Source organism: Ptychodera flava, chromosome 9 (assembly GCF_041260155.1).
Source record: "Ptychodera flava strain L36383 chromosome 9, AS_Pfla_20210202, whole genome shotgun sequence".
Lineage (NCBI taxonomy): Eukaryota > Metazoa > Hemichordata > Enteropneusta > Ptychoderidae > Ptychodera > Ptychodera flava.
Window position 1 is genome coordinate 10,997,453 of NC_091936.1, and position 27,644 is coordinate 11,025,096.

Below are 27,644 nucleotides of genomic sequence, written 5' to 3' on the forward strand. Positions count from 1 at the left end.
CAGTCCAGAGGTGAGATTGAAAGAAAGACGCCCAGTGAGTGCTAGAATAGCTGCAAATTCTGCTGATAATAGAGGGATTGCCCTTTTTTTTTAGGACAGAATGCTCATTTGAATGCTGTCAATATATTCATACAAGTCTGAGCTGATTTAGTGCAAATACTTGGGAGACGTTTGAGACATTACCAGCAGTGAGTCATTTCTTTTGGCCAGGGCTGTGCCTTGTCATTGAAGCCCAGGGATTGCAATCTCCTGTAGCAAGTGGACTGAAGCGTTATATTTAGAAGAGAACCGTAGCTTTGGTCCCCCTCCCGCAAAGCTAAAGTGAAATAAAAAAAAAACTGCAGATTTTGATTGTCAGTATTCATTTCCATCTGTAGGAGTTCGATTGTGAAACTGTAGACCTCTTTGTGGTAATGGCAGGTATACTGCCAATATGTTGGTACAGTAGCTGATGTTTAATGTCCAGTCCCCACTTTGACAAACAGGGTGTGGATTTTATCATTAGCACATGGTGTAATTAAGGAAACCCTTGTCATCAAAATATGAATGTGATGTATCAAAGTTACTGTGATTGCCAGTGAGCTTTCATTCTCAATGGATTTTCATTAGTGAGTTAAGTCTTTCACCCAATCCAATTGTTGTGCTGTATGCTAAGAAGCACCTTTAATAAAACAGTAAACTGGGAGAATGGAAGTAAAAGTGTTAAATCAGTAGATTGGCATCGCTGTATGAGGCAATAGGCCTCGGTGTGGCATTTTCCTGATGGATAAGACCGTTTGAAAAAAGTTCTACAGCTATCGCCTCAAAGTTGTTCCTGCATCAGAACAGGTAAAAACCCCTGCATGAGACCAATTATCTTGGTTGTGTCATGAGACTTGCATGCTCACCACAGGTGTGTATCCACAAATTACTTGTGGTACATGCATACTTTTCCCATTGTGCCATTCTCCAAGGGGGTCTGAATCCCAGGTGTGAAGTGCAATGTCAGTTGATCCATATATTGCTAATCAGCAGAGACATACAGTTGATTTGTATTCTGCTCTCATTTTTTTCTTTCACAGCCACTTTAATGTAATCTTTTATGCAGTGTGAACTACTTTTGCTATTGGAAGACTTGACCCGAAATTATGATGACATAATTTGTCATATTTTCCTTTGAGTGTAAATATGTGAAGTAATGTTGCAATAAGTAAAAGGAAATTGAAGTATTCATGAAAGATTATTTGACTGAATTGATTTGTCCCAACGCTTTAAATTGATAGGTCACGTGACTGGATTTCTGCGTCATTCCCTTGAAGATATCTACCTCAGTGGAATGGTGTTTTATCCCTGTTATCTCTGATAACTTGCTCCTGTACAGTATGACAAAAAAAAGCACTGTTTTGACCAGTTAATCTGTGCTTGTCAATGTCAGTGCTAATTTAATACTATGGCAGAACCCATGGCGAGACCGTGCACACATGGCGCACTCAGGGTATTTGCAGGAGGGCTTGAGGTGTATTCTGCAGCTGTCAAGGTGCGAGTGCAGGGACAGCGGAATACACCGCAAGCCTGAGAAGAAATACTCAAAGCACAAAGAGCTTGCACTCTCACCACAGAGTCATGTTAAAACAGAAAAAAAACCCATGATGATACCCATTACGACGTGTTTCAACGTCTGAAGTTTGGCGAAATTATACGTACGAAGTTCCTACTTTCATAATCAGGTTTGATGTGAGTTGATGTCATTGATTCTCATTGGCTGCTTTTTGTCACATCCCAAGTTCTGATTGGGTAAAGTTATACATGCTTATGGGCCAAAGGTTCATGCATTTGTGGTACAGGTCTCACTCAAGCCTTGCGATGCAATCTCAAATCATGGCGAGAAAGAACAGAGCATGTAGCTACTTATATATAATCCCATGGTATTTTTCTCTGTTGACATCATCGTATACGAGTGTTTTTCGCGGAGCCGTACAATTCGGCGAGAAGTTGTTCGGCTCCGCGAAAAACACGAGTATACGATGACGTCAAACAGAGAAAAATACCATGGGATTATATATTTATCACATGAACAGTCTTCTTATTTTTTTTTGACGTGAATGGATCAAAATTATCGTAACAAATTGCATGAATTTCGTCGCGATTTGTGTTTTACTTACGTGGATTACTTTCATTTCAAGAGTAAAGCGGCCCGTCACCCAGAAGATACTTTCACTCATAAATCCCATCAAGCTGAAATTTGCTACATCAAATGGTATTTCCACCAATCAGATGTACGGAATTGGTCACTTGAACCTGTCAATCATTGTCTCGCGCTGTACCGATGCCAAGGCAAGTCAGCCATCGGTGGACATAACTTTCATCGTGCTAGCGACGGATAGCCGTAGCATTCAGAGTTATTCAGAATATTTACAAATAGATTTATGAAGTAAATGCAACGACACGATCGAAACAGTAATTCTCATTCTCAGAGATTCCGTGGCTTTTCAAAATATCACACAAGTTTACGACCGTGGCGAGCGCGAAAGATTCCGTTCGATGACACACAGAGTGTACCTCATTGCATGTTTATGCCCACAACAACGCTGCCGTCACCGGTCTCTGCAATGCCGGTGTCAACTCGTTAATCTCGATCTCGGTCGTCAATGTTTTCGACTTTGATGTTTGCAGTGACATATATCTCACCCGTAGATACATCCTAATTTTACTTGACGGAAACTCTGTTTTGAGTGTTGTCTGAGTCAACTTTCGAAGTACATCGGATTCCACAGCGCTGCAATGCATGTACAGCTCAACAGTTGATGTCTTCGCTAGAGCTACAGCCTTACACCGCGCTAGAGGTTTGATTCCGAGCAAGAATTTACGGAATTTTTTGTATGATGAAGGAAATTTATCGTTGTTAGTCGAATGACTTTATGCTTGTGCCTGTATGTCGCTTTCCCGAAGATTACACTGTACTCATTTATTCAGTTGAACTTCCGTTGAGGTGAAGATTTCAGGTTTATCGCCAACCGGGATCGCCAGGTACGACGTCCACATTGAGCCTTACGAGGCAACTCGACTGGATCGGCGGTATCCCCATTCGATTCTCGGGAACAGCTATAGTTTTAGCGACTCGAAATTTCGCTAGACATGCCTTCTATGTTTCCATGTGTGGATTTATCGGGTCACCTTTTTGGAAAAGTGTCATGAGAGCACGGCATCGATCACGACAAATCGGTCTATGTTCACGTCGCGACCCGCATGTATGAACGGTACCATGCAAGAAAAAAGTTCCGGTTGATGACGTACAACAGGGGTAATTCTGATTTCTTATCCGTCCTGTTCTATGTCACACAGGTGGGAATTCGGCCAGTTCATGTGATACTAATTTATAATTTACAGAGTCTTTGCTAAACTCTTTACACCCAAGGTAGAAATATAAGCAACAAAGAAATACAGTTGAACTATTATAATGGGAGCTGGCATGATTATGAAGGAATGAAGTAAGGGATAACACTACAATTTAGATGTATCAAAACTTTCAGAAGTATGGTTTTCTCACTTTGATAAAAATATGTAGTAAGCTTTGTCTTTGAACTCTCCGGTACCAATGGATGTTTCTCTCCCGAAGTAGTACAGACAGCTTGCAGCAACCATTTGCGATTTGCTTGTATGATACTAGTTGCTTACAAGCCAGATTTGTTTGGGTTATGAGTGCTAATTAACATAAGGTTATAACATAATGTTTTTTTGTATTGCTGTACAGTGCAAAAACCGGCGGTACACATGCATTCCCATGCAGGTAAACTGTGGTATACATGTAATAATTAATAATTTCAAGAAAGAGATGGTATATGTTAACAAATGCCTTAATTTGGAAAACTGTACACCTAGTAAAACTGTACACACAATGGGCTGAGTGGATATTTCTTGAGATAGGGTCAACACCTTTTTCAATCAGTAATTTTAGTAATTTGTTTTAACCAGCATGTTGTCTTATCAACAGAACAACCAACAGAATTTCACGTAATTTTCTATACAGTTACTGTACATTTTCAATAGATTTTAAGCAAACAGAATACCGCCATCAGATAAAATATTCTCTCTTCTTACAAGGTAAATAATTTCATGAAGGCAGGAGCCCACCTACATGTATATGTATTACCTGTTATCATACATATTCTGAATGTAGTCATTTAATCCCCTTTGATGGCTGCATGGATTTTCTTTGCCAGATACTACTGGGATTTTCCAAATGGTGATATCAATCTTTTAATATCACAAAGAGAACTGCCAAGCAGAGTTGCCTGGGTAGGGTAAAGCATGGCTGTATTCTTTGATAAAGTAACATGTAGATAAGATGTGCATACAGTCTGTCATTTTCAATTGTCAGCCTGTGTTCATCAAAGGATTTGCAGGAAGTGTTGCATGATCAGGTCATTTGAAACATATAAGTACATGAACTCAGGAACTACAATTTGCACTTACACATACTCGCATCAGTAATTTGGACCTCAATATTCATGGAAGGAGACATCACCTTAGTTTTTAGTCCCCACGGACACCGTCCGGGGGGACTTATAGGTTTGGTCGTGTCCGTGCGTGTGTGCGTGCGTGCGTGCGTCCGTCCGTGCGTGCGTCCGTCCGTTCACGCAGATATCTCAGAGATGCCCAAAGCGATTTCATTCAACTTGGTGCAAGGATTACTTCATATGTCATACAGATGCACGTCGATTTGTTTTGTGATACGATCCAATATGGCTGCCAGGCGGCCATTTTATTACGATTTTTTCATGTACAGAGCCATAATTCAGGCATGTTTCAACTGATTTTATTCAAAGTTGGTACAAGGACATTGACCAATGTCATAGATATGCACGTCAATTATTTTTGTGATACGATCCAATATGGCCGCCGTGCGGCCATTTTGTTACGATTTTTTCATGTACAGAGCCATAACTCAGGCATATCTCAACCGATTATATTCAAACTTGGTACAAGGACATTGACCTATGTCATACATATGCACATCAATTTGTTTTGTGATACGATCCAATATGGCCGCCAGGCGGCCATTTTATTACGATTTTTTCATGTACAGAGCCATAACTCAGGCATGTTTCTACAGATTTTATTCAAAGTTGGTACAAGGACATTGACCAATGTCATAGCTATGCACATCAATTTGTTTTGTGATACGATCCAATATGGCCGCCGTGCGGCCATTTTGTTACAATTTTTTCATGTACAGAGCCATAACTCAGGCATATCTCAACCAATTTTATTCAAAGTTGGTACAAGGACATCAACCTATGTCATACACATGCACATTGACTTGTTTTGTGATACGATCCAATATGGCCGCCGTGTGGCCATTTTATTACGTTTTTTCATGTCCAGAACCATAACTCAGACACGTATCAAGCAAATTTATTCAAAGTTGGTACAAGGAGATTGACCAATGTCATACATATGCATGTTAATTTGTTTTGTGATACGATCCAATATGGCTGCTGTGCGGCCATTTTGTTATGATTTTTTCATGTACAAAGCCATAACTCAGGCATATTTCAACCAATTTTAATCAAAGTTGGTACAAGGACATTGACCTACCGTATGTCATACATATGCACATTGATTTGTTTTGTGATTCAATCCATTAAGGCCACCATGTGGCCATTTTATTACGATTTTTTCATGTCCTGAACTACAACTCAGACATGTATCAAGCGAATTTATTCAAAAGTATTTTTATCACAGACCTAATTAATGAAGAGGACTCTATCCTCTCTGAGGACCTGTAATCAAAGCACCCATTAACAAGTGGGGACTGTGTCATCAACGATGACTTGTTATCAATATTTTTTGTATCTTTTTGAGTTCATACACTGGTTTTGATTTTAATAAGATAAGGTATACAAACATTCTGAACACATGTGCCTCTGATAAATTTTAGTTGCCATGGCTTTTTTAATCATGAACAATGTGCATAATGTAAGAAGCAGTAAATTCTCTATGACACACAGACACATATGTATATGTATGTGTGTTTGTGTGTGTGTGTTTGTGCTCGTGTGTGTACAGAGATACATCTATGATTTTCATTTAATGTATCAAGAACTATCAATTATATACATGTAGAGTATGCAACTACTGTACATTATGACAAAGGCTCTTTCACCTTCGCACTAGTTTGTATGGTGTGATTTGGTTTGCATTTTTCAAACTTTGGATGAGAAGGGCCGCTGATTTATATCTGAGTTCTACTCCACATCTAAAAGGACAACCATGCTTGATTTTGCATGTGCCAGGCATAAAGCCATGACTGATGGATGGTATACTAACCTGATACACATAATCTTTGATTTGCTAATTTAAATGTATCCAGTAATGATCAACATTAATATTCCAAACAAGAATGTAGTGTATGCAAGTACAAATTTTTGTACATTTTACACATAAAGCAAAATATTTGGTGGTGAGTGATATGTACATTTTATTGACAAATATTTTCCTCTGTCATTGTTACGTTGCAGTGTCATGTTGTCAACCGCTAGAAATGGTGCATGACAGTGGTGTGTTTACTGTATCTTAAGTATTCAAAGCATAGGTCTCCCTAATTTTATCCATGAGTAGTTTTTCGTGGAGTGTTACAATGTGCATTCAAATGCCCATACGATTTTCAAGATGACATACACTTCAGTAGACAATACCTACGAAATACAGTAAGATGTTTGAAATGAAAATACCCAAGACATCTCTGACGCATTCAAATTTTAGATGCTCGTAACAATCTCAGTATACAATAGTGCAACAATTTACTTTGTTGGTCTGAACTTTAGTTTCATTGCATCAAGGCACTTTGCCCATGACTTGTGATTTGGAATTCATCTCACCACTCTACGGCACAAAATCCAATTTAGCTACAAATACAGAGATCAGAATGTTCCTGAAATGTGACATGTCAGCATATATTAATATCACACTAGGGCTGAGCCCATAAACTTAGACAGCTATATGATTTCAATAAAGTAACAGTTCACTGTTCGTAGTAGATGGCTTTTGGATAAAGATATTTTCAAGATACTCCTCTTTGTCACAGGTTTTGATAGTCTCGCAGTCTCACTTGTTACATGTGCGGCAGCATGCTGAGATTGATTACTCAGCACGCTGCAGAATCCTTTATGCCTTTGACACAAGATGACTGCCAGAGTGCACTGCACGCAAACTTTATTGCTTGCAAATCTTTCTCAAAGTGAAAAACTATTGAAGCTGGATGGTGACATACAATGACTCAATAACAAGAATCATGGGATTGCAATGGCGGCGACCATGCCATGAAGAATTTTATTCTTATCATACAGCAGCGATGCATGCGTATCAGTGAGCCGCTTGTAGTCACCTTCGGAGGCCTACTGTGTGAGCTATTATGCCATGAAAAATTAAACCTAAACAGTCCTTAAAATATCATACCAGTTCATTGACGGCACAAATTCATCCATCTGATTGGTGGAGACGTGAAAATAACCATACTATATTCGCAACATACAGGTTGGAACACATGCAAGCTCTCACCTAGAGAAAAATTCCTATTTTGGCATTTCCTGTCAGAATTTCAATATACTGTTATGATATAATAGCAATGAACAACCTCAACAATGGGTAGTACCACTCAATTTTGCCCAGTTTACTCCTTATATGTACTCACTATCACTCATGCAAGTGTGTCATGAACTGGTCAAAATCTTGTGGTATGCCTGTCACTTGATGTTGTTTGTTGTAAGTACATTGCATGCTTTCATTTCATCATTTTTCGCCTTCTTCAAAAGGTTTATATTGGGAAAAACACATGCACAGATACTGTTGTACTCAGAAGATATATGTACCCTACCTTGCCAATGTGACACTTGCTGAAGTACTGAAGACTCCTACAACGTCATGTGTACAAAATACTTCAGGGGTTTAAGTCGTTAAAGAGTGAAATTAATTAAATATTTATAGACCTGTCAATCAAAGTGTACCAAGAGTTCAAGTGTGCTACATAATGCTTATAAAATTAAAGTTTGTATACTCAGGACAGGCAAGCAGTTAAATGTTATTTATGTCAGTATGTTGCAGCTCTCACAGTGTTCTTGAGCATTGTGTTATATCCAAGGAACTCATAACAGCCTGAAAGTTCAAAATCTACCAAGCTATTGTGTTGATGTGCTCGCAATTTTTGTCATTTGGCAGAAATTTTCCCTGTTAAAATGGCTTAGTTTATATAGTTCCTCCAATCTGTAAAGAGAACATGCGAGGCTTTGCCTGCAATTACTGTAGCAGTAGAAGAGACTTGATATTTTGCCTAATGACTGGATTGCCTGCATCATTACGCTGTTGGTAATTGGACTCTCAGATTAAGTAACCAACTTTGGCATTTCATTTCTGCATTGAAGCTGGTATGCTGGTATTTAATTGGTTCAGCATTGAATCTTTCCTTTACTGGTACGGCCCATTGAAATTAATTCAGAACAAGGTAGCCCAGGCCTTGCTCAGATTTCTCAAGCAGTGTCCAATTAGTTTCCTCTATATCAACAAGGCTTCAAAAACAGATTCAGTTTTCAGCACTACTACCAGCCTAGTAAGGAGTCTAAGAAATCTAGTGTCAGGATGATCAATTTTGAAGTCGCTTTTCCGAATGTTTGATTTAGATTGCTCTCTTTCCATGAGCATGTAATCTATTTATTACACATGTTGATGTGGTACTTATAGATATCAAAATGTGATGGCAATATTAAAATATTTCATTGCATCTGGAGGAGCATCAAACTTCAATGTAAATATTGAACATTTCTGTGTTCATTGGAACAGCCCTGTATGTATGTATGTATGTACATGTATGTGTGTGTGTGTGTGTGGCTGTGTAATTTTCCTGTTTCCCTAAAATTGTTTCTGTGACTTGTAGCATATTTTACCAGTGGTTGTACCATGTGAAATCAACTTGATGACAGATGGAGATAGCTTTCTCATATTACTCCTTTTGCTTTTTTCTCTCAAATAATCAAGTTCAAAACTTTTATATTGGTGTGTTACGTTCTAAGTTCCAGATGATGTACTGATTTGAGGCACCATGTAATATTAACTTTTTTTTTGCCTTTCAAATTTTGGTAAGGTTGTAGTATTCATTGACGAATACATCCATGTATGTTGTTTGACCTGTGTGTTAGGAAGTCGGTGATAATGTCCATCATTGTGATGAGAAGTGAACACTTATAAAGTATTATATTCCAATATGGTTCGATTTCCTTTACTGGGTATTATTAGCATATGTATTAAAAGACACAAGTTTATACATATTTGTGTAATCTAAAAGGCCCTAATTGGACCAGTTTTGTAAGAAAAAATTGGTATTTGACTGACAAAAATTCAGATTATCTGTAGGGCTAGGATGATGGTATTTTGTTAACAAGTGACTGTTGAAAAATATGATTGGACTTGTCGGTTTTCATCAGTTCCAGTTAGCTCAAAACAAACCTTTTAAAGTGCATATGTACAAATTGAACGAGTAAAGAACAATTATTCCCCTAAGACATGTTTCTGCTTCAGCAGATATTCATTTCATCTCAAAGAGAGGCAGGTTCTTTAGATTTCACAGGTTAGATTTCTAAACCAAACAAGTGATAAACATAGTCATGGTACAACATGTGTTGATCTAGAAATGTAACGAAAATAGAACACAGCATTAACATCAAATAAAAGAGAAAATAAACATAAATTGTATTTTCTTTATATAATATTCTTATGGTCTTCATTTGCTGTCAGGGATGTACAGTTCATATATTACGTACGGTATGTTTAAATATTTACGTGATCAGAGTGTTTGAAATCTATGACTCCTGTCTCATTTAAACAATTCTATAAACTTTAACAGATTGCCTGAGTGTTGAAAGGCAGAATATCTGATGGCTTGCTCATACAAATAGCCACCAGGTGGAAGTTAAGATTCAACTGAAATTTGAGAAAATCTGGTTTTAAAGCTCAGCCTGACATTCTGTGTGACATGACCTTTTCGAGAAGACAGAAATGCCACCCTTCATTTAGCTTGTATATATAGAATACTTTGTACAGGTAGGTCTTCCTGGTATGATCGTGGAACAAAAACCTAAAGATAGGTTTTATCTGTAGAACCATGATGCTCTCCAAGAAATAAGAGTGGGCATTCTATTACTTTGAGACTTTTTTTACAAACATCAGGGCAAAGCAGAAGTGTGGGCTCGCTGTTTGGTATGTCAGGGAAACAAATCTGGTTGCACTCAACAAAATCCACTGTGTTAGGAGTTCAAAAAAAAACAAGAAGTTATAGACCTGAGAATTGTTCATGTAGAGTAAGTAAAAGAAAAGATGAAAACACTAAATCATGCAACAGTTTTCTTGCAAACAAGAGTAACTCTCCATTTTCCTCAAGGCATGTTCTGTGTAATAACAGGACCAAGTGCTTGAATCCTTGAAGAAAAGGCAGTTCCCTGGCTTTATTGCTTCTCCACACATCAAGATGGATTGATGTAATATTTTAGTGAGTCAAGTTAAAAACAAAATATTACAGACCCCTCAGGAATACTGCACTTCGTCAATGTCTTTTGGCAATGACTTGTATACTCTTGAAGGCCATTTAAAAATAGGCATTGTCGTTTGCCCGTTTGCTAATGAATTTCAATATTTCTGGCAAATATGACTGTTATTTTCATGCCAGAACACTGCATCACCCCAAATTCCAGCTGTATTTCGGTGCCAGTTTTTGTAATTCCCAGAGCAAGAGTTGAAGAAAATGTAAAGGATCGAAGTTCTGCGTTTATACATACTTGTAACTGTGAGATTGCACAATTCGTAAAAACTGTGAGATTGCACAATTTGTAAATCTTTCATCTTTAGTGAGTGATTGAAAATTCTACGATGTGTGGTTGACATTGTGTACACTTTAACAAGGACACCATACAAATTGACTTTATTTACAAATGTTGACCAACTCTTTTGCCATAAAATATTTGTCTCATCGGTGTAAGAGAAATATACCCATGGGCTCTTCATCTTCCCTGGTCACTGCTGTGAATAAGTTTTCAACACCTTGGATTATCATGCAATATCAACAATTCTAATTGGAGTGTCTATTTATGTTACATCATTAAACAGCATGATATTCAGTGTGAGTCAGAGTGTTGGTGATGTGTGCTCAGAAATACCTGGTGACTTTTGCTGTATCACAGTTATAAAGCATACCGGTAATCTGGATCTTATGTTCATACAAACACACCGTATTATCACAAGTTATGCAAAAACCTCTATCAATAAACTTCATGTATGAATTGTGAAAAGAACGACAGTCACAAGAGAGCTTCTGTGGAAAGAAGCCTTAAACCATACTGTGGGATCCACAGGTATTGGCAATCTTAGGTTTTCAATTTTTAATAAAGTATACCCAACGGGGAAACTGGCATTAACACACACATGTAGGGCTGTCTGAGTAACCCTGTGAGATAGCTACAATATATAGATTCCCTGGATAGTAAAATATTGTCCCCACAGTGAAAAGGTCTGCAGAGTAAATAATCCGAGTGAAAAAATTCTTTCTCTTATCATAAAGACAGCATTTTAGCAGTACTATATATATCCCCAAGATTGAAAACAAAGTAAATGTTGTGTTATCACCAAAGTTTCAGCCGTCACCAGGAGAACCATGCAGCTTGTACCCTGAGACCCCTAGAATGTGACAATGTCACAAGGTTTCAGCATGTTTGAAAACCGGACGTCTGGTGCAACCAAGAGGAAGGGAAGAGGGTATCATTCTAATGTATATTTGGCTTGCGAGTTTGCCTGTTAATCTGAATGCCTGGAAATCTATGAAAAACTTCCTGTGTATTGATCTTTATCAGAATGAACTATACAAACTGAACTGGTGACTTTCTTAGTCCCATCATAGTGTAAAAAGAATCCCAGAAGTGATTGTCAGATAGTACTTGAATGTTTAGTATTTTTCTGACAGAACAAATTTAAATATTTATTTACTTGTTCCAGATCTCATGTAAAGCATTTGGAGTAGCAATTGTACATACATAAAGCACTGAAAATGAAATTAAAAAGGGCATAACTGATAAAAAAGTATTAACACCGAAATTGTCAAAAGCAAACCTTTTGAGGACAGCCTCAACAGTTCAAGTGCAGTTTGAAAAATTGATAATCTCGGTACGTAGGGTTTGCTTCAGGTTACTCCTCGGCATGGCAACTTAACGTGTCATTATTAATCAGGACTTTATTCCGTTTCACAAGTTTGACTGTTCTAGTAAATAAAAATGGGAACTTTGCTGAAGAAACCTCTTGACCTCAAACTCAAAACAATATGTCCTATATCGAACGTGCTCTCCTGTCCGTGTCCCTCAGCAGTGAAAATATGCTGTTTTTGTCTGTTTGTTTGTAATGGGTCAGTCTCCATTTGTTTCAAATCCCGATGTTTGTAAGACTTTGAACGAAGTTTTCAAGGACCGTCATTACTGATGTAATGACGCCAATCAGGTAGATTTTGTCAGGATAGCGTGATCACGTATGCCTCATTTTGAAAATTGATTTGTGATTGGCAAGTTGCCAGGTACATTCTAGAAATTATAGAAATGTAGCCATGTGCTTTTTTTCGCCTTCTGCGTGTACAAACGATAATTGAGGTCAACTCTGATTGGCCCGCAGCCAGCTTTGCAGGGTGGGGATTCATTACAGGTTCTGATACACATCAAGTCAAGTTACTGCAAGCTTTGAGAGGTCAACAGATCAAGACAGGCTGTAGATTTTGTGCCTTTAAATGTCCATCAGGTATTCTTAATTATAATCATACATGTAGGAAAGTATTCTTGGTCTGTGTGCTGTTTATACAAGGAATGGTGAAAGGTTCTTCATAGAAATCCACATATAGCTCTGACCACATTGCTGGTGTTAACAGTCATTTTTTGCAGTGTTTGTCACTCTATTCTCAGGAGTGCATCAGGGATGACCTTTTACATCCTCTGTACTCTTGACTACTTTGGGTCCATGCCAAAATTTCATTTGAATTTCTGTTCGGTGCATTGTCATAATCAGAACACCAGCCTATGGAAGCATTTACCTTCTATACGTCAGAGATGATGCCACGCAGAGTTGGACAACTGAGAGGTACCTGTCATCTTTCTGGTTGTCAAATATCAAAGCGTCAATGGTTAATGATGATGCGAATTGGTTAAATTATTGCCTTTTCATATCTACTGAAAGTAATCAGCTTTTAGTTTTGTCCAGTTTCACCTGTCAATAGTTCTAATGAATCTTTGCTAAGTGCAACATCCTCATATAGCCAGAAGCTGCCGCCATTACAGCATTGTTTTGTTGCATGCAGGTTTGGTCACCAACAGTAGAAATTTCAATGGACCTGAACATAAAAAGAAATCATGCTATTTTCCAATAAAAGTCACGCACGCTTGTGTGTCATATTACAAAACCTCCCTCATTTTCGTACATTATAGCTGTGTAGCCTTTAATGCTCTTCAGGCTCAATTTGCTCTTAGTGGAGGCTTAGGCAGGTGTAAGTTGCCCATAATAACGCCCTATTTGCATGTTAAGTTAACTCTCTTTCACATGAGTTGCACCGCGGTGCTTTCATGGAAAATCTATAAAACGTGAAGGAGTTTTGCAGGATAGAGTTGACCTTTTCAACCAGTGGCAGAACCCAACTTGTATGTTTTTTTTTAATACTGCAATTTCCCAAAACCATTACTGATGCCGCCGTCTGTGAAATGTAGATATGCAATTTGAGTAGAACAAAACAGAAATAAACTCAAATAAATGAGCTATTTCTTTTGTCATAGATCCTCCACTGCAGCTGTGCAGCTGCACAACTCTCTCCAAATGATTTTTGTTGCATCAAATGGTATGTTTTTGGGGAATTTGCAATTTTGCATCATTATGTCTCCAACAGCAGATGGCATTGCCTTAGGCAGTCATTTTCATTCAATTCTATGTGTGCCCATTAACTTTGTTAATCATATTTTCTCACATGATTTAACTTATTTGACCTTACCGAGTCCTGATTGCAACTTGTCTTTTTATTCAGCACATTGACATTGATTGCTCTGGTTTTTCTATTGGCATTCCAGATTTTCACGGCTCGTGTGATCTTATTCAGATCTGTCATTTTAATGTTTGAAATCTTCTTTTCCCCAAGAGCAGGATCAATACTTTTCTGCTGTGTGTGTATTACTTCTACTTCTCACGTCAATTACATTTTTTATGTCACTTTTTCCCTGCTGCTTTGCCTGTCGGCACATGAGGCTGAGTAGGGGGATTTGCTGCTTTTAAACATCAATCCTTGCCCATGTCAGTGATCTTGCTAATTCAGCTACATTGTTTTAACAGTTCCATTCTCTGTTTTGATGAATTTCAGTCGAACGTCCCAAGCCAGTGAGAGCAAGTCCTTCATCTTCCATTAGACGAACTTCTTCACTAGATACCATAACTGGTTACCTGACAGGTATTTGGCCAAGGGATGGAACGAATTATGGCCCAGAAATGAAACACAAATCCACACAGGTGAGTCACAGAGAGCAAGAGCTCTGTCTTAGAATTCGACAATAATGAATCATTAGGTTTCATCTGAACAGAGCTTGTGGCTACATCTCACTATGCATTATGTCCTAACTTGTCATTCATCCTTGCACATGTCAATTTTTCAACCCCTACTTTGAATGACCCATTACACGGACCATTCAATTTCATATTGAACATTAGGGTGAAAGGTCGATCAATTATCTCCAGTGTAAGCTGGGGAGGAGAATTGTATCAATCTGATAATTACCTGCAGTATGCAGGTAACTTATTGAACAGCCAGCCCAATATTGTTAATCCTGTCTTTATAATTTCCTTAGAACGTGACTGCAAATAGAACTGCTTTATATGCTTATTTTTGCTTTAGATATTACTGAATTCACACTTTTTTCCCCTAATCCAAAGATGCTATGAAAGTTTCTGAAATCTGAAGGATTTTGTGTTTAATGTTTGAAATCTACATTATTCATTTTATAAGCAAAGATGGGAAGTCACAGATCATACACGAGACGAGTAATTGAAATGAATTACAAAAAATGTCCACCAGCTTAGCACAGGTGTTGGTTCTCCAATTATTCCTAGCATTATGTATGAGATATATTGACACCCGAGGATATGGAAATAACAGAAATGTGTAGCATTTTGGGGATATTTCCACCTGTTCTACAGATGGCATGATTATCAATTTGCATAGATCTCACACTTAAAGAGTGAAATGCTCATGGCATAGTGGATGTGTGTCATGTGATACCAGCTAGTCCATCACAAATGCACAGATAAACTTCAGAGGGAAGTGTTCATGTATAGGAGATGACTGCTGCACGTATCATGTAACTCATAGTGTTTTAGTTGTGAATTATTAATGAAATTCCCATAAAGGGAAACAAATTAAATTCAAATTTACAATTGCATTTTCAACATAATGCTCATCTGGCATACATGGGTGAGAACTAGTGTTTAGTTGTGAATTATTAATGAAATACCCGTAAAGGGAAACAAATTAAATTCATATTAATTACTATTGAATCATATTTCAACAAAATGCTCATCTGGTATACATTAGTGAGAACTACGGGATACCAAAAGAGTGTTCATTCAGTGCTAATACTGTCTTAAAGGGGACAATCATTTCATCAGGTTTCCCTGAAAGCTAATTACCTGATGTTTAACAGAAAAAAAGTGCAACGTCATTAGGAAGGGTAGATATGGTTGCTATAGTATTAGATAGTACACGTAGGAGAATGCTGTCTCTGTAACTCTAAAATGATAAACCGTCACAGAAACAGTTTCCTGATTATGAAAAGTTGTGGAACAGAGGGTTTTTTTGCTTACAACTACTGTAAAATATCAATAAACATTACTTGATTTGCCATCAGTTCTGTCACCTTGAATCAGTGGAATGCATATTATCCATGTTCGAGGGCCAACTACATAACCGTCTTTATGCTTAATGTTATGATTGTCAAAATTTCATGAAAACATTCTGAAAAATATGGGTTTTCTAAACTCATTTTGGGTCCTTCACAAAAATTAGTTGGGTTGAGAATTTGTGAGTTTATCAATTATGACTGTGTTTATGTTACATATCAGCTAAAGCCAACCAGCTAAAGTTTAAAACTTGTGCATTAGGGGCAGTCAAGGTGACTGTAGATGTTGTGCTGCAAACCAATCATCACTGGCAAGGACTATTCAAAATAAATTAATTGTTTTAATTTGTATCAGGCCATAAATTATGGTACATTGCTCTACATTACAGCTTTGATGCTTTCGGTTGATATTATTTATTTATACATATTATATGAATTTAGTATTTGTATGTTTACTGATCATTTATTGTCGTTTAAATTTTTGTGTTAACAAACATTGATCTGTGATTTTTCCATACTTCCACAGGAAATCAATACATTCACTGCCTGTTTTATTATTGTCTCAAAGGTGCCGTTCTGAAATTTTGACTTCAAAATGTATATATATATATATCAGTCTTGCTGTATCTAGCAGGAAACAGAGTTATGCTTGATACGCTTTATTTGCAAGTGCCTCTTTAGTTTGTGAGCCCTGGGACAAACAATTCAGTTTTAATATGAACGCTCTGCATATTAGGTGGGCAGTTTGTTAAAGTTGCATTTCTGTTTTGCAATTAGTAAATGTTTAGTAAGCGTTGAGCAAGTTGTACTGCTTTAGATCATCAACTACCAACAATTGAAATTTCAATAGATCTTAACAACCGAATTTTATGCAAATTAAATCATCAGCACTCTAGGCTTGATTTCTTTTGGATATTTACTGTGATTTTCTTCTAGAGGCCTCTTGACATAATCTGGTCAACAGTTCTTGTTTTCACAAAGCCAGTTGTCTACTCACATTGGTAGCTCAAAAGCAGAATGTCAATAATATATGTGGTTTAATTTATAATCGGGGCTGAAGATAGTTCACAGATTATTAATGAAAGGTAATATCAATGAATCAAAAAGATACGCAAAATGTTTCTGAACAGGAAGAATTAATTTTTCTGTTGCTGTGCTGGTACAGTGGCCCCTTTTTCTCATCATGTCCAGATTGCTCTCCATAGTCGAGGTGTAGTACATGGGGTACAGATTTTGCAGAATGCTCCCTCCCCTCTGGTGAAAGATAGACAAGTTGCACAACCATGTGAAATAATGACAGAATCAACTCAACAAAAAATTCAGGTGATGTTGGTGAGTCGATAACCAACTGTCAAGGTAGGGTCTCTGTCCATCAAGTTTTATTTCAAGAGCTGTCGCTAATTCAACGCATCTTTATTTTTATGGCCACTGAAGTAACTGCTGCGTGCATGTGTGTGTGGAATCTGATTGGCAGATTGGATGGAAAAGAAGGTCAACTGTGACAAGAGAATACAAGACCCTGACAGCATTAATCTCACCGTATTTCATTTGGATTTTGAACCGTTGCCAAAATCTTCCAATCAGATTCTGCTCCCTTAAGGAACCTGTGCTCACTTCATTAGAATAATGTCCTACATGATTACAGTCTGACTAATAACACTAGAAAATAAAGAGAAAAGATTTGGAAAAATTACATCAGCTATTGATCTTCTAATTAAAAAAATTATTTGATTAATGTCGTAATAATTTAGCTCAGTGTTCAACATATCTGTTGAAGCAATGTTGCACAGCGTTGTTTTGACCCATTACTTCAATATCATTACATGGAATTAGAAAGGTTTTAGTAATCCCCGGACAAAAAAGACTTCTAATCTAATAATAACTATTTGAATATCCGAATTATCCAAGTAAGCAGTAATTATTTACATCAAAAGAAATTTCAAACGACAGGAATAAAAAAATTGAAGCTTAGAAATTCCTGTCATTTATTATTCAATAATACAATACGTGCTGAATTGACTTTTATCATCAATGTGTCCTGCAATGCTTATAAAGTTTAATTTCATGTACTGTACATAATTGATCAGGGCAAAAATCACCATAAGCTCTAAGTTGCATGGTTTATATATTACCATTACCCGTACCTGTTTACTGATACATATTGTCAAAGAAGAGTAATAGATGAGAAACGAGCAATGTCTCTGTGCGTAAGTATTCTCCATCTTGAAACCTTCCAGAAATGCTGACAAATCCACAGTAAGTGAGGCCACCCACAATTCCCCTTGATTTGTTCACTCAGACATTTTTTGCTAAAGGCTTTTTCAATGTTATCAGTTTCCTAACAATTTTTAACCTACAATTTAAGTTCAGGATTATTTGTTAAAACTATGTTCCAAAATTATTGATTATGTTTAAAGTTCAAGAGTAAATTGAATGAGAAGTCAATGTTTGGAGGTGCTAAAAATTGTACACTTGTCAAGGTAAAGTTATCAGCAACTAAGATGGTCTCATCATACCACCTGTCAGACATGCAAATTTCCTTTGTTACGAACATTAAAAAAAATCAATACCCTTTCTTTTGCCAACACAGATGCAACTTATTGCCTTAGTTTCCTTGAAAATATTGTGTATGGCTGTCAAAAATCTATGTCGACAAAATTACAAAATTGCTATCTCCTCCGCGGAAAAGGGGTTGATCTTCTCATTATTCACAGTGAGAAATCAGAAAATTATGATTATCAGAATTATGTTGCCAGAATTTTGAAATATGGACCGAGCTGTTCTGTATACAGAAGAAATTTGCTTCAGTTCAGTGAGTGATCTCCGTGTGTACAGATCATGGAGAATTGTGGGTAGCCTCACTTACTGTGAAATCTTCCATAAGAAACTGAAAAACCAGAAGTATGCATCCCTGTTTAACACTTTAGAGGCCAATTCCCTTTAAAAGAGAACTCTGGTATACCAAAGTGTGTTGGTAAAAGGGTACACCAAAATATGATGTTCTCCCTTTTATTTTTCAAAATGCTTCGTATTTGCCTTGCTGCACAAGGAGAAGGCTATCCCCATAACAGATGAATTCAAAGTGCCAGTTTCAACCATCAAACTTGGAGTCAAATTCAGTGACAATAGTCCCCAAGTCCTTTTAACATAATGCTGCACAATCAATCTGTAACTGTTATATGTTGTGTAAAATTAACGTTTGTTGACATGTGTTTAAGTTATATTGTAATTAACATGAATGGAGCTACACATATTCTGCATAGTTGTTTGCTGTATGTTGTTGAATAGCACCAGGTGATTACATTGTATAGTACGTAGAGTTTGGTAATCACATGTACCCTTGTGATGGTGTAGCACTGCTTTGGACACACAATTCAGGCAATTAGGAGCTTGATTGTTTCAAAGTGCCTCACCAAGTCTTTGCAGAGAATTTTCCCAGAGGGGTGAAATTCTGTGAAAGTTTTTGTGATTTTTACAAAGGCCGAGGAAGTAAATCACACAAGGCTTCGTGATATGTACCAGTACCATAGTCATGCAACTGCTTTTTTGTGGCAAAGTTGGATTCAGTATTAAAATCACACGGAAATTTTGATTATAGAGATACCTATTCAACTTTTTTCATTTTGTGAACCATCTTGTTATGCTATTGAGAAATTATAATCACCATGTAGTCAATACCAACATATTATGGTACTGTAGTAGATAACGTGTAGAATGGAAGTGATTTGGTTGTATTCACACTCAAAAGTGACAATTCCTTGATGATAATACCAGTATGACCATGATGTGAATGCTCTCCAAAAAATTTCACATTTATGCAAACATGCGATGAACATAAGCATTTAAGAAACTTTCAAGTTTGTCATTCAAACGGTGACTTCATAATTATAGCAACATCCCTACATTGTAGTTTCTTCTTCTGTAATCTAAATATCTTTATTTTTTTCCACTACACAAATTTTCGATATTGGCGTATAAATGGTTGTTCAACAGATATCTTTTGGGTTTTGTTCAGACCTTTGTTCTAGTTTTGCAGGTTTTTAATATAAGTTGCATGATTTGTAATAGCCCATAAGCATTCCTGACATAGACAGTTTCTCAATTACGTAGATCACACAGGTTTAAGCTGAATAATCAGTGTTAACATTGCACTCAAATTTTAACATTGTTACTTTGACTGATGGACAATCTGTTTACCACCTGCGAATCACCTTCCATTGACAAATTTACAAAAGTTTGTGATTCTTCTGACATTCTACCTTGTAACACTGACAAAAACCTGTTGAATGCACTGATTGTTGCAAAGCACCCTTCTTTGTTTCAATTTCCCGTTCACTAATGAGACACATCTCATTTTGTGTTACTCAGCATGGATCCTGGCATTATATGCAGTGTGCATCATTGCTAGTTCATGATGTGTGGTCATGAGATCAATCAGTTTGGACAATGTCTCTGTCAGGGGATAAAACCTCTCAAAAAAACAAAACAAAAAGCCAATGAATCTTACATGTACTTGAATGATTATGTTCAAATTATATAATCCATCTGCCCCTCCCTATGTTGTCATGCACTTCTTGGAAGTGTAGTATAGTATAATCCCATGTTTCTTTTTGTCATAAGCATTGTTATAGTGCACAGTAGGACAGCAAAAATGTAAGGTTTAAAATTGTAGTATGGATCATAATGATTTTGTTTGGACAAAAGATGCTATAACATACCAAGCCAAGTGGGTGAAAATACATCATGTTTTGGCTCAATACTGCTTTTTACTGACTTGGCTGATGGGGAAGTGATACAGTTATTACTGTCTGGCAGGAAAAGGGTTAATTTATTTCAGGAAAAATCCTTTAGTCAAAAGTAAAAGCTGTAGTTTAGACTGAATTGGTGAAGCCCATGAATATTTTTTGTAGCGACAGTTGCATTCGGATTCCACAAGTCACTTGAAGTTTCATTTTGAGTGAAGCAGCCACCCAATGGGAAGAAATGTGTACGCATCGACATATTGAGATTTGTTCGCCTGATTATTAACCACAGATTCAAACAAAGAAAGTTAGGCTAGATTTATTGTGTATCACTCACTCATTTCTAAACCAGATTTTGCCACTCTGTAAAAGAACTCCTTTCATTTTCCCAAGTGAAAAAGTTACCATCTTTTAGCACTGATGAAAGTTAAATATCAAAAAAAAGACCGACTTTTGTGAGGGTTGTTGTAATATAGTTTGCTGTATAAAGTTGCAAGTGGGTTTCACACAGGAATTGAAAATGATTTGTGTTATCCACAGTCAGGGCAAGTACTATAAAATGGTTACAAAGCCATTTGAAACTTACCTTCGTTCCCATTCTCATGGTCTCAATAGATAACATTTTCTGTAATTTTCATAATCATAGTGATACAATGAATGGTTTCTGCAAATGAGAAAACATCCAAGCTGTGTTTGCCTAGTTCTTTTCTGGCTTTCAATGAAATGGAATGGAATGAAAAAATGAAAACGAAGTGCATTGAGTGTGTAGTAGTACTGGTATATGTACCATTTTAGCATTTTTTTCTGTATCCAGTATCCTCACTGTTACAATGAATCATTTCTGTCAGTAATTTCATTGCATCTGTAAATTCTGCTTCAACAACGGCATCATCATTCAATGTCTTGAATAATTTCATTTTGATATGTTGTTTATTGAATGGCTATCCTTTTAAGAGGGAAATTGTTGATTAAAATGCATTTTTTTAATACACAAACATAGATGTACTATGCCCACTTCAAATTCAATTACCTAAAAATTCCAGAATTCTATGAGAACCATATGGATGGAGGATAAATCACTTGTTTTTCCCAGGATATTGTATAGCTGATTTGTCCCATATATGATTTAAAGTGAATTATGGCACAAGGGAAAAAAGGTTTATTTATGTAGTGGGCCTGGACTTGAATGTATATGTGATTAAATTATGGTCTCTTATCGAACAACAGAAGTTATACTGCAAATCCCAAAAAAGGGCCAAGTTGTTAGCTAAAAGGCTGTATTCTGTCTGCTGTTGTTGAAGGACATGGAAAGTTACATGTAGTTATCTAAAATCTATTCTTTCCATAAGTCCTTATAAGCTATTCTTTCCATAAGTCCTTATAAGCAGATTAGGAGACTCCCTACCAGAAGATGTACAGTAGTCAATGTTCTCTCAAAAATCCAGTGGTTATCATTATAGAGGTGCTTGTTCGGATTATTAAAATTATAGATCTGGCCATAACACTGCAAATGAAGTGCCAGAAGAGATGTCTGTTTACTGTACAGAAAGATTTTATAAGGAACTGTAAATAGCTTTACTGTACAAGAATGAATTCGATTACTATATTGGTCATTATATCGTGTGTTTATATTTATACAGCGTATTTCTTCACTGTGATTGCCATGACTACAGTGCTTACTGTAGCTTGGAAAATACTAGTTTGCTCAGGCAGCTTGCCATATATTCCCCTTGTGTGCCAATGCTTGAGTTTGCCTTTCATGTGTAAAAGTACTGATAATGTGTTATTGAATTTTCTTGCTAATGGCTATTGGTGATTCTTGCACATAGATGTAATTTAATGTGGTATAATAGTTTGTAGAGCAGTGCATAGTCGGTGTGATCAAAGTGCCTGAGCAGCCATATTGTCTCACTCTTCTCAGTGTCGCAGGTTCCGATGACGTTATTTTCTTGGGAAAATATCCAGCCATTTCCTTTGATTTTGTATGTTGTACAGATGACCCGCACTCGTGCATCCTGCCTACCTCCATACATCCATCTGAAAGACGATTAGATGGCAACATTACTGTTCTGTGAGTCTCTCAAGAATCGTGGGTTTAGCATTCAAATTACCGTTCAATGTTGTTCTAAAGACTAGGATTAATGATCTGAGTACCACACCGTACATACAACTAAAATTTCTTGTACTGGATTGGTTTCATAAACAATGTAAAGGAGGGCTAAAGTCTTTCTGTTCAGAACGTTATCAGGATTGTTCTTGTAAATAAATGTACCACAAGTTCAATATTATCTAATTTCTCCTTAATGTCTGTATGTAAGCTTAAGATTAACACAAACATTGATTTTTCACCACAATAATAAAGTAATATTATTAAAATTTCTCTCACCTGCATGTATGCATAGCAAGTTACACTTGCCATTCGAGGTGTAACGGAAATTCTATGAAACTGAGTTGAGCATGTTCAGGGAGAACTCATGTTAAACAAATTACACAAAGCGTTCTTTCACTTCACACACATTTTCTACACTTTTTGATGTATGGAACTTTGTTACTTTTACAGACTGATGAATGTAAACAGAACACTTTTAATAGTTTTATGACTGATAAACCAAGGTTGGTTAAGCGTGTGACTGTTTAGAAAGGCGTTACCTTATGACCTGAAGGAAACACACAGAAACTTCCATTTGGACCGTAGAATTTTTAATATTTCCAAAAAAACTTAAGAATCAAAATTATTTGTCTTTTTGGAAAGGATATTAGTTAGATTTTATTATGAGAAAAATAATGGACTGCTGATGTGAATAAATAATTCCATACACCTTTCAGCATTGGACGATATTAGCAAATGTGAAGGAAATTACTAAGAATAGCATCGAGGAAAATTAATGCTTCTGCCATAATCAGAACACCCTCATTTACAATGATGATGTTTGTTGTCTGTAGAGAAAAAGATTCAACATATTGGTTTCACACAGTTTTAAATTTTCTTGTGTTACATTATGAACTCGGTAAAGGGAACAATACATTATCCATTTGACTGGAAACTAAGCATATTTCATCAACTTCACAGTAGGAAATTATGAAAAAACTACATGATTTTCACTGTTGGGATGTTGAGTTGTAAATAGCATGCACTGTTGGAAAGGATATGACACTCACAACATAAAAAATGAAGTATTCCATCATTTTCACTCACTCTGCTGGAGACGTAGGTACTACATTCATGATTGTATTCCGTGACATTTTATTTGTCAAGTTGAACAAATATTGTCATAAAAGTAGAAAGCAGACATCAGCATGAGAAAACGCAATAATACAAATCTTTTTTTTTGAGCTTGTGCTTATTATGTTTATAGTGATCAAACAGAGAGGATTCTATATTGCTTGTTCTATCGATGTCACTCTGAAGTAACCTTTTTAATGCTTTGTCATAGAACTTGCCATCAATCAAATTGTATTGCATGTGTTCTTTCTGTGCAAGAATACTTTTTGCAGCTCTAATACTGCTGTGAAAATATTTACGATTCAATGATGTATGTATTTAGCCATTCAGTAGTTTCCATCTCCTGCACAAAGCTTGACAGGTCATTCATTTGATACATGTGATGCTGTTGGTGGAAAAGATCAACTATGCAATTATGTGTGTATTTAGCCATTCAGTGATATGCATCTCCTACATACAGCTTGATATCTCATTCATTTGTTACATGCAATGTTGTTGATGAAAAGTATCAACTATGCAATTGTGTATATATTTAGCCATTAAGTACTTATGCATTTCCTTCACACAGTCTAACAGCTGATTCATTTGTTATATGTGATGCAGGTGGTGAAAAAGATCAACTATGCAATTATGTGTATATTTAGCCATTCAGTAATTTGCATCTCCTACACACAGCTTTACAGCTCATTCATTTGTCATGTTATGATATGAAAGTTTGCTGTCATGTGGAATAAACATGAGTGTTTAATGTTAGTGGTAACTGGTTTATCAGTTTGTCAGATGAGACACCTTTGCACTATCACAGATAAAAATACAAGTGAAATGATGAAGCTATAGCACCTAGGTGCTTTGAATAACTGCTGTGTCAAGATATTTCTATTTTTGTAATCCATAAGCCATGAAATAGGTATCAGATTGAATTGATTTGTAATGAATGAACAGGTCAGCAGTTTACTCAAGTTATTTGCAGTGTTTACCAGAGGGTTTTGAATCACTCAAAATTTACCCCTTTTATGATTGTTTTGTGTAACAACCAAACTATTGTGAATAAGACAATACCTCATTGTTGCATATACCCATTTAGAACCTAGTTACCTTTTTGAAACTGGTTGACCAGCACTGGTGTTTACAATTGAAGTGACTTACAGCCTCTTGTCCAATGCAGTATGATAATTATTGACACAGTTTCATCCTGCCCAGACTGTATAACTGTTACAACTTGTTGAATGACAAGAAAGTTCCCTTGGGAATTCCAAGTAACGTTAATTTGCTATTCTAACACAATCATTGCATATCTCACTCATGTCATATTCCTCACCATCTGTTCAGTTCAATTGCCATACATTATAATAAGTTATGTAGTTTCATGGACCAATAACATTATAGTGTGTTAACATGTCCTTGAAACGAACTTGACAGTCTTTCATGCACAGATCTATTGCCATATCAAATAGGTCAAGATCACTTAGAGGAGCATACTTGTTTCCTGAGAAAGTGAATTAGCAACAAGCTACATGTACAAGCTTTTCTACAGATCAAGTTCAATTACACTATTACAGTCAAGAAAAATAAATGTCTCCACACTGTTTTTTATTTTATTAACTTTAAAAGATTTGTGCAATAAGGTTGTTTGGACACATTTTCTGTCTCTAGTACATGGTAATATTTAAAAATTGTTCACATACTGATACACCACAGATCATTCCAGCTAATATTCACAAATCACAAGAAAGCTGTATGCTGTTCAACTCCAAATGTTAAAAAGATGTTATTAGGAAACTCCTGATGTGATGACATTTCCAATCAATTTTCTGTATAGATTTGGATAAGACTGTCCATGACAAACAGAAAGCAATGACTGCTATCCATGATCATAATTTTCTCATTTAATGTATTTGGACTCAAAATAGTAGATGATGAAATGACTGGTAACATTATCCCAACTAAATATACCCAAGCCATCAAACTTAAAATGGCCATGATATCCCAAAATGCATTGTCATTTATGCAAGATGGCGGTTACTGCTGCTCATGTTGATGTAAGTACATACCAGAGTTAACACGAAATTGGCTCGGTTTCACAAAACAACTGCTAGAAAGCTGATGTGATGTAAAATGCTAGATGAGAAGCTTTCAGAAAACAAATCCAGGGTAGGATAGGCATTTTCCCTGTATGTAACCCTGGCTTCATCAATTATTAACTGCTCATACAAAATGAGACAGATTGTTGTTCTGTAATGTAATTCATAAGTCATCCAGGTCAGAGTCCAAAGGAGTGAATTACATGTGGCACATATGGTTGCAATATACATGGAATCTATTGATTTCCTTTCACAAGTGTAGCCATCAATAAAGTATGAAAATATATTTCCCATGCATGCTGTAGTGAGTCAAAATGACATGTAAATATTTAATTTATATGAATATAGTATACATAGAGACACACTTGAGTGGCATGTTTTGATTTTTTTTCTTTGAGTTTTATCCATGGCTTTTCCGAATGGACAGTATATTTCAGATGTATAAATTCAAGAGATCATCATGATTTCAAACTTTTTAAAGAACGATGGGACATGCAGGTCAATATGTAAACTAACATCAAACTTCGTTTTTGACATGCAATTGTTATGGATGATAAAGGAGGTTAGGGATACTGCATGAGCAGCAAGTCTTTGCCTTGCTCCTACTTAATAGACTCAAATAGGATGGTAGACAGCGGGCCTTACAGTCGATATAGTCAAAAGTTGAGATTAACGTAAAATCATGCACATGGAAAAATTCCTATGCTGCCAATTAATGTAACTCACTTTTAGTTGCAAATTCCACAGCTGAAATTAAAAGTGCGGTTTGCCACGAAAAAGTTTTAAATAGTTTTCAACAGCTATCCTTTTATGCTGTCTATCACTTCTTTGGTATTTTTGAAAACTTGAACCCTCTGTGCAGGTGTAGTCCGGCGTTATTTTTTGAATTCTCGTGAAATGGTTTATCAAGGAGTAAACAGTATTTGTTAGCCACTAGGGGAATTTTGAGTATTCAATTATCACCTTCTGTCTAAATATAAATGGAAATAGCAACATGGGATTTGTTTTCACAGGTAAAATCACAGTCATTGCTGAACATGATAATGCCATAGCCATGAGAACCATTGCAAATCCCCTCCATCATTTGCCTAACAGTCAGTAAGAAGGCAGAGTATAAATGACAGCTTTGTTATATATAATAGTATGATTAGATATTTCATGCCAAAATTTCAATACTGGTACAGTATTATAGAAATAACGGATGACGCGCTGACCATTAACGTGTATTTATCGGCAAGGGCGAGAGGAAAACCAAAATTAATGGGCGAGGCTTGTCGAGGCCATTAATTTATCTTTCCTCTCGCCCGCGCCCATAAATAAAAGTTAATGGTCAGCGTGGAATCTGTTATTTCAACAAACCCGAAAAACCGTCAAAATTTAGGAAAATTTCCCGCACAAACAACAACGGGGCCCCAGAACCTGTCAGTGAGTAGTGCTCCCGCTGCAAAAATTTTGCAAAAATTTTGCAAATCCGGAGATTTTTTGGAAAAAAGCGTCTAAACTTGGCCCACAAATGCTCCATTTTATTTTGTGGTTGATTATGATCTTTGTGCAAATCGCAATTTTCGTTTTAGCTGTAAAGTTACTATGTTTACGATATTATTCATATTCGCGGGCATAAAAACAAATCATTACTGTGTATTTGTGGGCAGTCACGTGGTTCAGCTCGACCAAT

The 27,644-nt window shown here is 36.5% G+C and overlaps 1 protein-coding gene across 2 annotated transcripts in view; it reads left to right on the top strand.

Annotated features, from left to right (window-relative positions):
• Positions 1-27,644, top strand: part of LOC139139972 (protein FAM117B-like) — a 78,576-nt gene that overhangs the window by 25,227 nt on the left and 25,705 nt on the right. For both annotated transcript variants that reach the window (XM_070708947.1, XM_070708948.1), the window contains exon 2: positions 14,396-14,541. In XM_070708947.1, the coding sequence (XP_070565048.1) occupies positions 14,396-14,541 (146 nt within the window). The remainder of the gene's footprint in view (positions 1-14,395; positions 14,542-27,644) is intronic.